General features: G+C 48.2%; 1 protein-coding gene across 1 annotated transcript; it reads right to left on the bottom strand.

Moving 5' to 3' along the window:
* Positions 1 to 6: 6 nt before the first annotated feature.
* Positions 7 to 9995, bottom strand: PCIF1 (PDX1 C-terminal inhibiting factor 1). The gene is made up of 16 exons (XM_010722582.1): positions 9797 to 9995; positions 7652 to 7790; positions 7332 to 7456; positions 6775 to 6912; positions 6240 to 6370; positions 5851 to 6005; positions 5497 to 5644; positions 5212 to 5295; positions 4367 to 4466; positions 4007 to 4169; positions 3158 to 3330; positions 2569 to 2655; positions 1954 to 2138; positions 1375 to 1468; positions 989 to 1164; positions 7 to 395 (listed from the first exon to the last, which is right to left on the bottom strand). The coding sequence occupies exons 2-16, from the start codon at positions 7773 to 7775 to the stop codon at positions 155 to 157; spliced, it is 2124 nt and encodes a 707-aa protein (XP_010720884.1). The 5' UTR covers positions 7776 to 7790; positions 9797 to 9995; the 3' UTR covers positions 7 to 154.
* Positions 9996 to 10001: the final 6 nt, after the last annotated feature.

Genomic DNA, 10001 nt, shown 5'->3' with positions numbered 1-10001 from the left:
GGGCGGCGTGCGGTTCGCAGGGGAAGGCTGGTGCCGTGAGCTGCTGGGCAAGAGTTCCCCGGGCCGGTGCTGCACAGCCAGCAGTCTCTCCGCCCGCCCGGCGAGCCTCCTCGGGGCCGCCGGCACCTCCCCTGCTGCCTCTCACCTCTGCGCCTCAGTTAGCATTGGGCTCCCGGCTGCTGCTTTGCTCGCGGCCCAGCTCTCGCTCCTTGTCTGTGGAGGAGGTGGACGAGGAGGAGGAGGACGACGAGGAGCTGAGGGTCCGGCCTGAATGCTTGTAGGCCGCAACGAGTTCCTGCAGCCGCTCTGGCGTGGGCTCCCACTTGGCAAAGCCTGCGCTGTTCTGCAGGAAGAGGACGGCGGTGTTGTGCACAGCCTTGTAGTACATCTCCTCCCTGCAAGGAAAGACAGCAGGCACTCAGCATCTCCCGGCAGCCCGCCTGCCAGTAAGTCACACTACTACAGGCAAATTCCTTCCCTGCCACCTGCTCTTCCTCTTCCCGCATGTAGGTTTTAGGACAAGTATTCCTCTCTGCCCTTTTCACTCATTATTATGTGGAAAAGAGGAAGGAGAGTGCCTTCCTTCTGAACAATACGAAATTGCTGAGCCACTCTGGCATTTGGCAGCCCAGGAAACGCTGCTCAGCTGTGGCTTGCCAAATGATAGAGCTGGCAGAGGGACACAGAGCATCACCACAGCACTACATGAGATAAACAGTTCATACTGGACTTGTACCCAAGAAATATGTCACTCAAATCTTTTAATTAGTGAAATACCTCAGCAGTCATTAAATGAATGTGAAAATCCACAACACTGTGGATTCTACAACACTTCTTAAAAACCCAGGACGATTTCACGCTGCACAATCTTTCCTTTTCCCTTCCTTCCATCGATTTCCACTCGGGATAAGATATCTCAGTCACACAGCTTCCCTAAGAGGCAGCTCATCAGAAAGGCACCCTGGAAGGACCCACAGGGAACGCCTACTTTTTGCAGACATGCTGAGACCCGCTGCGGTATTCGTGATCGAAGGCTGACAGGATGAGCTGGTGCCTCTTGAACTTGCTCTGCTCCATGCGGGTCAGGGCGGGTGTGGGAGGGTCCCTCCACTCAGGGATGAAGACAATAAAGGACAGGGGCTCACTGGAGCTCTCCAGCAGTTTCTAGTCCAAAAAGAAAACAATCTTAATCTTGGCTGAGCAATGACACACTTACTGCCTTCTATGAAAAGGAAACAGTTCTGCTTCCAGAGCAGTACAGCAGCAGTGATTACCCTCTACTTTTTGAATGACAGCCTTGTTATGAGCATATAAGAGCAGTGGGGAGCAGACGACCACACTGCTCCATTCAGAACAACACAGGAGTGAACATACCTCAAAGTGAGAGACCATGGCATCCATCAGCTCCTCACAGAACGGAGGATTTGCCTCAAAAGACCCACTTATAGGGAAAAAATCCAGGCACGGGCTAGAGGAAAAAAGATCACTATCAGGGAGGCTAGACATCTGACTGCTGGACCTTAAAAAACATTCATTTCCTCACAGAAGACACTCATGCTCAGAAGGACTGAATTCTCAGCAGTACAGGGCCTGCCACTTCTCCATAGCAGAAACGATCACTGGGACACACTCCATCTGTGGTCACTGAAGGCTGACTGCTGATGCAAGCTGACTGCTTGAGGGCCTCGTTCCTCCTTTCCTCAGAACAAGGGCAAACACTGACAGACCTATAAACCGCATCAGACAGCTCTGGCTGGACTAATGGCACACTGCTGGATGCTTCACGGCCAATCTGTGTCCACTCATTGCTTTCAGTGGGCCTGAAGCACACATCCTTCTGCTCAGCTACTGCCATGAGCTGCCAACACGTCAGCCTGTCCTGAATCACTGCTCTGCACACGTGCACGCACCCACACAGACACATGGCAAAGGGCACCAGAACAGAAGACTCACCCCCTGGATCCAAAATACCCGTCTGTATCCAAGAAGGCCGAACAGTACTGTTTAAAATAGCAATTCAGTGGCGAGGCAAAGCATTCAAAACTCACTCCAAAGAGCTTGTGGAGGGCTTCAAAGACGTGCACGGGAAGTGCCCCCTGCAGGCCAGTTCCTTCATACAGACCCACACCGAACATCATCTGAGGAGAGCAAACCCCGGTGAGTGGTGCCTGCACTTGCTCTTCCTGCTGCTCCCTTCACAGAATATGGACCAAGGCCTACATGTCCACACACTCGCTCGTCTAGGTATGCAGGGCCCCCTCGTCCTCTCTCAAATCTCTCAAATTCATGTAGGTCCCCTGAATGTACCTAGGAACACTCTTTAGATACTTTCTCCAGCTCAGGTCCTGTCAAACTGTCAATTTTTACATATATTCCCCAGGAACCTTCAGTTAGGCTTCACAAAAATGTCAATAACTACTGAAAGCTCTTCATCACAATTTATCCCCACCACTGACTCACTTAAAGCCCCTATTTTGCACCAGGCTCCGAGAGCTGTGGACCTCCCAGAGCAATGACAGTAAGTTCAGTTCCCCAGGTTTTTTGATGCACAACAGCAACAAGAAGTACCTGGTATCGACGGAGAAGGCACCAAACCCTGGGTAGGAACTTTTCAAAGCCAGAGTCATCAATGCAACTGTACCGATAGAGAAGCCACTGGAAGAGAAGGCCCAGCCATTAAAAACAAACAGTATCAACAAAGGCAAAGCAGCCAGAACTCAAACATATCGTGACATGAGAAGAAACACCGATGAACAAAAGGAGCAGGCAGGGTTCTGCATGAAGGCCTTTTAGCTCATCTGCTCTTACTGTGGGAATGAACTGCAAGTTATTCATTAGCATGAATGAGTGTAACAGATCAGCAAGTCTCTCTCAGCAAGGGCTGCCTTCTTGTGAGTACAACCATTCTTGCAGCACAGCACGTACCAAAGCATACACACAACACCTCCTAAGAACTCCCAGCAGAAGGCTGACCCTGACTAAGGAAAATGAAGCTGTCCTGATTTGTGCTACTATTAGGGCAACACCAGACAGCCTCCACCAGGTCAGTGCTCTGTCCCACTGCACGGCCCCTTCTTGGAGGAAAAGGAGAAACGAAAGCTCTCGTGAAAGAGCAATTTGCAACAGCAGTCATGCAGGCATGGCAGTCAGCTCTTACCAGCTTGCTGAAGTAGTTGCGGCTCACTTTCACCATCTCCCCCTTGTACCGCACACATGCCACATTGTTTTCCATGTGCATTTCCACACTGGGGAGTGGTGGGGAGGGGATGGCCAGTCTCACTGGGTAACAGTACACGAGCCTGTCCTGGACTTCAGGAGCTTCTACCTCAGCTATGGAGAATAAAGAGCAAGGCAGCCCATTAGAATCCAGGGACATCTGGGATAGATCTTCCTTCCACCTCGGAACGTGCACGGACAGGAATACGGCTGAAGAGCAAAGTAATCTCTCCAAACCACAGGGGTGGTCCTTCACAGATCATGTAGGCAGCTATCTAAGTTCAGAACTGATTCCCAAAATTCCATCACCCGCAGACAGAGCACGGAGAGGAACCATAGCACAGTACTTCTCCAACTGTAACACAGTCAACCTGTAGACTTCATGCAACCATTCCAACACCATAAGGCATGCTCTGGGTGAGTAAAACAATTTCCTTGTTGTCACTGTTATTTCAGTTTGCTCCAAAGTTATTCAAAAGCCAGCTAATACTCCCAGGCTGTTAAATGCAGGAGGCAAAGGAACCTTTCTGCCACTTTGTGGTCACCTATCTTGGACAGAACCTTACCCTCAGCTTAGGCAGAAAAAAAAAGAGAGCTAAAATTAAAGATCAGCCAGAAGGAATCATGAACACATCACTGGGTGTAAACACAGGCAGCAAAAACAAGCAGCAAAAGGCAGACACTGGAATCTGGAGGGAGAATGTCTGAGGAGGGCTAGGACCCAAAAGGCTAAAGAATGGTAGCGATGAAAGAAGCAGAGACCAAGGAAGAAGGAAAAGGTTAACTGTACCAGATATATTGTTTTCTTTGAGGATGGCAAGATGCTTCTCCCGGATCCGCTTGACATATTCAAGGGATATGTAGTAAATCTTACTGCAGATGCCTTCAACAGAGTCCTTTGCTGCAGCAGACACGTGGGGCCCACACTGCTTGCGTAGGTGCTCCAGGCGGTCCTGCAGAATCAGAGAACCAGAGTCCCTCACACAGCCCACCACCTGACCCCCAGAGGTGTGCAGAGTCTCTGAACCTTTGTTGCTTCCATTTCACAAAGCGGAGGAAATGCAATCACAGCCTTTTGAGGAAGGATCTTTATCTGGCCCTGAACACCCCATCCTTTCACAGCCCCACTGCACTCAGCTGCACAACTGACCATGTAGTCCTCCTTAGAAGCAGAATGGTCCCGTCGCAGCCAGCTGAAGGTGTCCTCCACATTCCATTTCACCACCTTCCTGCTGTCTGGTGATGCACTCCTGCATAAAACAGGCAAGTGGGATTAAACCCACAGCTGCAGGGCAGTATATTCCATACCACCACAACAGTCTTTTGTTAGCGGGGGAGCAGTGCTGACCCCTCAAGGCCCTAGCTGTCACTCCCCTCCAGGCATCCTGTGCAAAGTGCTTCCAGACATTTTAATGACATGAGACTGCCATGCTCTCGCCAAAACACAGTGTAACTGTCTGCTGTCCTCTCCTGTGACAGGAAAAGCAGATGAAGGGTTTATCTATTAGGAGAACGGCTCATTTTGATCTTGCCTCCCATTATCAAATGCAGCCATTGCCAGGAACTTGCAACTCTGAGAAAACTGCCCTGTTAACAAGTGTCAGTTTAAATTCTGTCCTGTGGCAGAGCTCTTCAGAAAAAATACACGTGGCTAAATAAAATACCATTTTAAGTTTGTTCTTCTTTAATATCAGTGAGTGTCCAAGCACTCTTCTACTATCTGAGGGATAAATGACAAAGGCATTCCATATTCAGAATTTCAGATTCTTGCTTGTCTCCGCGTGCATTCAGCTTCCCAGTGTTTGATTTCACTATAACATTACCATTAAAAGACAGCTCCAGAACTACTGTTTTTCCCTCATGTGTTCCTAACTTTGCTTCTCCTCAGTAAGATGACCAATACTGAATAAAGAGTGATATGATAGCTCCTCTTAAAAGTTGCCATGAACTCCTTCTCATTTCTGAAACTGGCAGCACTGCAAGAGGAACTCCTACCTGGATTCAATGAGCCGTTTTGCAGCCTCAGCATACTTGAAGAGCAGTCTCTTGGCTTCTTCACGGAACTTAATTCTGGATAGCCTGAGGTAAGTATAAATTCACACGCATCAGTTTCACAGCTGCCACGAAGGCCAGGTCCAGTTCCCAAAATTGTACACCACCAGCACCTCACCACTTTATCAGCAAAAGTAAAACACAAAAGCAGAAAACTAAAGCAGGTAAATCACTGGACTAGCCCAAGACATAAACAAGTCCAAAATTTGTCCTGTTTTTCAACAGTACCTGATGGGAATGTCATTCATGATTTCTCTGAACATGGAAGGAGACACTACTGGCTCGCAGTCACTCGGTAAAAGAGGATCTGTCCCTTTATCCACCACCTTCCTCTCCAACATCCAGCGGTTAAAAGACTCCCTTGGGGGATCAATCCCTGGAGAAGCACAAAAAAAGGGTGAAATTGCATGACAAAGAGACGTCCAGAAGCTCGGACAAGAATCATTACATTGGAGGTCAGCTTAATGAGAATATAATTATCAAGTAAAGAAACCACAGGGAGGAGAGACAAGAACCAGAAGGAAGAACAGTGCAGTACTGCAGGATTGAGAACACAAAAAGGGGAGCACAAGAGCAGCTTACCTTCTCGCTGCTGGCAGAGCTCACGATAATGTTGCCGCAACTTGAGAATGAGCTGGGATCGAAGCAGCTCTACTTCAGGGTGTGGAGAAAGCACTTCAGATGGTGCCCTCTGCTTAATCACTGCATTTGTTTGAATATCCAGGTCCCAGTATACTCTATGACAGAAAGAAATGTCATCAGGACGATCGGATCATTAGCTAATTAGCGGATATCATTTTTAAAGATGTCTCCTGGGGCTGTTTTACCAGCCAAAAAATTGAACTATCAAAGACTGCTTGCAAAGACAGACAAGCCTGCTATGTCCCCCAGGTTATTCTTCAAAGACACTTGGAAAACCAGCTGTATCTACCCTATCCCCCCCAGAACAGAAATAAGTGGATACAACTCACTCAGTTGGTCGTAGAAGAGCTGCCTGCTGCTTATCTTCAGGTGAAACACACCACGCCTTCAAAACAGAGGATCCTGGAATACTGGGAGAGCTGGGGACTGGTTGAGTGGCTGGGGTCCCCGGAACATCCGACTGAGAGAGTAAAAGATGAATTACTGCCCTCACAGAGAAAGGCAGAACGGAGGAATCACAGTATAGCTAACAGCCCTGTGCCAGAGCTTCACTTAGGATAACCACTGAATCGCTACAGCATGTTTTGTTTGCACTTAAGTTAATGTGGACACGTGAGCTACCACGTTTCTGTCATAATTTGTTCTCTCTCAGCTCTCATGATCCACCTAAGGCTGTAAGAGAAATGGCAAATCGGCAGGATGTGAGCATGCTTCCACCTTTGTATTTTTGGTGTGAGCCGTTAGAACTTGAGCTGTTTGAACTGATCTTGCACAGTTTAAAAAAAAAAAAATAGGTCCAAGCTCTGGACCCTCTAGGTTTGAATTCTGACGACATCTTTAAGACTATTTTAACACTCAACTCACCTTGGGCTTTTTCACACTGTTGCCACTTGAGGGAACCTCCTCAGAGAATCTCCTCTTCCTTTGCTTGCTCTCCACTGAGGTCTCTACCATTCCACCTTCCAGTGGCATAGGAGCTGCATTCAATCCCAGAGGGTCTGACTAAGAGCATCCAAACAACAGTACTCATTAGTTCATCAGCTGCTACTGCAGAGTACCAAAGGCAGTAAGTCCTTTTAAATTTCCTTTGCACCACCCCCAGCTCCCAAGTGGACAAAAGTAATGACACTAACACACCTGCAGAAAGCTAAACTTATCTTCTAGACTTGTATCTGAACCATTTATTTGGCCTGTTAGTTTGAGACTTAGATGAGAAAAATGCAACACAGCTCCCCCATGGCAAGTTTGTTTAAGCAGTGCACCTGAATGAGGAACTTCATTGTGTTTCACCAGATCCCAGCCACACACTGGATGGGAAGAGGAGTTCTGCAGATACAGAAGACCCTCCCACACAGGCAATGTCATGTCCCATAAGAATATCCCAGTGTTAGCACAGCCCCTTGAGATACGTGCTTACTTACAATGACATCATGCTGTCCCAGAACAGGCATTTCCCACAGGGACTGGTTGGTGAAGCGATTGAAGTAATACGGACGATTCTCCCTCTTGCTCCAGCACTTCTCCCAGCCAGCCTGCACCAGCTCATCTGAGCACACAGTCAGAGAGTCAGGATAAGATCAGTACTGGAAAGCTCTACCATTCAGGTCCCCATTACCATCAGTGCACACTTCAACAAGCATCGTTCCTCAACTTTCTCAGTAGCCCCATTCCACCTTCCCTTCCTGGCTACTGGGGCCCATCAGAACCCTGTGGTGAGCTTTGTCAGAAGCAGAATCAGTACCTGGGAGGTCCTGTACCAGTCGCATAGGTTTGGGGGAGCTGGGCTGGTTCTGGTTGGAGGTGCCAGGTGAGTGACTCATTAGAGATGCCTCCTCCGCAGGGCTTCCGTGATTCTCATTGGCCATTTCTCAGCAACCACACTAGAAAAATCAGACAAAAAATCCATGTCACGGCAGGAAAGATCCCAGACCCACTTGGCCTATTCAAAGTACAAGTTAACTGCCAATAAAATGGGCTTGAACCAGTACATACAAAATAAGACCTAAGTCCTGAAAAACACCAGTTATCCCAGATACACCTAGAACAGTACATCAGGGAGTTCTTATGGCCAGCACTCAAAATACTCACTTTCAGCTACATCTCTCTCCTAGGACTGCAGTGTCTCATCCCACACAGCAGTGCTGAGAGCACAGAAAATAAAACATGCTTCACTGTGAACATTTACCATCCCCTACCATACTAGCATTATGAGCCATATCTGGTCTGTTATCCCTGGTGTCAGTTTAAATTAGTATTTACACACATATAACCATATGCAATTTAAACAAAAAGCAGTTATTAAAAAACTTCTGCTATACAAAATAGCCCTGCTGCTCCACTAATAACAGCTTTGGTGGCTCACAGGACCACAGGCTAGGAATGAGCAACTATGGAATTATTTTCCTGATTATGTTCCAGACATGGACTAACTGTCAGGACCTTCAGGCTGTTTAAGCCTCTGGTATTTTTGCATTTACATAACAACAGTTATGCAAAAGAAAGTCTGTTCAAAATGTAACGCTCCTCTTAATCATCATTTAATATTATCAGCTGCAGAAGAACAGCCAGGTTTTTCCTCTCATTCACTCTTCTTCCCCCAGGGAAGTTTCTGAAATAGCACTGTTGAGCCAATTACTACAGATTGCTGCAACCAAACTGGGAGAAACGAGGCGTTTTAAATAATTACTGTCTACCTCCGTTATTTAACTCTATTCAGGCCTTTGGAGATGCCCTATGCAATGTCAGAGCTGCATGCACACAATGCTGTTGCGTACACATAATCCTGTATTAAGTGTTTCTAACTGATCTGAACTCCCCGTCCTGTCCATAGAAACATCACCAGGCTTTTCAAAGGAAGAGAACGGTGAGAGCTGAGTTCAAGAATGAGCAGGTAGGTTCTTGCCAGGCTGTCTGCAGCACTGACAGTGAATCGGTGTGATGCAGGGCAGGACTGAGGAACACCTGCTCCTGCCAACTCCTGGGAAGATGTTTCCATCCTTCCCTTGGGGTAAGCATGGAAAGGTGCAGGGTACTGCAGAAACCTGGAGTAATGGCCTCTGCTCACAGCTACGGAGATAACATCTGCACCCACAGGCAAAAGCACCTGCTACAAAGACTGCACCAATGCAATCTGTACATTTAATCACTCCAGCATTGAGTGTTGTGTAATATTTGTTTACTGACACTTCCTCCTGAACTCCAGCCCTGCTGTGACCTCTGCAGTCACACTCCAGGCAGCTGCTACCTGAGCAGCACCTCAGTACGGGCATTCTCTGCCAGAAAGCTGAGCTGAGGCCATGGGCTGCACATCAGGAACCTCATCAATATTTCATCTGGCAGGAACTTTCTAAAAATGTTCAGCCTCCTCTTCTTAAAAAGGGAAAGTTTACGTGCATTTGCTGGTGTGTCACGCAGGTTACATAGACGACATTGTAACTGTTACACAAGGATGGGAGCAGACCTCTCGGGGAGAGCCACACATGGATTTTAATAATTACAGCTTACACCAGGTGTCAGATGGGCAGCAGCTCCCAGCACCTCTTACCACTGGCAGCTCTAACCAGTGATCAGATGGGGCTTCTTGTTTTTTCTCTCTCCAGTTCATGGGTAAACTAGGACGGGGGAAGTACATAAGCAGTTCTATCACTTTATCAGTTTGGGTGAGTATCAAATCCCAGCAACCTTCAACTCCGCCAAAAGAAAAGAAACAAACTAGCAGGAATCCTGACAGAAGGAACTCCATCTTTATGTGCCTAGTGTTGTGACTCAGACAGTGAAAGGGACCCAGAGCAATGGTTTTACAGCGATTACAGTACTGCTTTATACACCACACGACGCATACAGTGCTTCACAGATACAGAACGCCGTCCCTGCCCAGAGAGCTTACAGCCTATAGGAGCAGCAGCACGAACAGAGAGCGCAGCCAGGCGGCAACGGACACGGAGCGCAGAACAGCCAGCGTCTGTCAAGGCGGGATTTCGCACGGGACGACGGCAAACGCGGACAAAAGGGCGCAGCGACGGCCCCGGGGACACGGCGGGGTTTTCCCTCGGCCCCGAACCGCGGCGGAGCGGAGGGCACCGCCTTTCCCC

Source organism: Meleagris gallopavo, chromosome 22 (assembly GCF_000146605.3).
Source record: "Meleagris gallopavo isolate NT-WF06-2002-E0010 breed Aviagen turkey brand Nicholas breeding stock chromosome 22, Turkey_5.1, whole genome shotgun sequence".
Classification (NCBI taxonomy): domain Eukaryota; kingdom Metazoa; phylum Chordata; class Aves; order Galliformes; family Phasianidae; genus Meleagris; species Meleagris gallopavo.
Note: the sequence above shows the minus strand (reverse complement) of the source record. Positions and strands in the feature narration are given on the sequence as shown.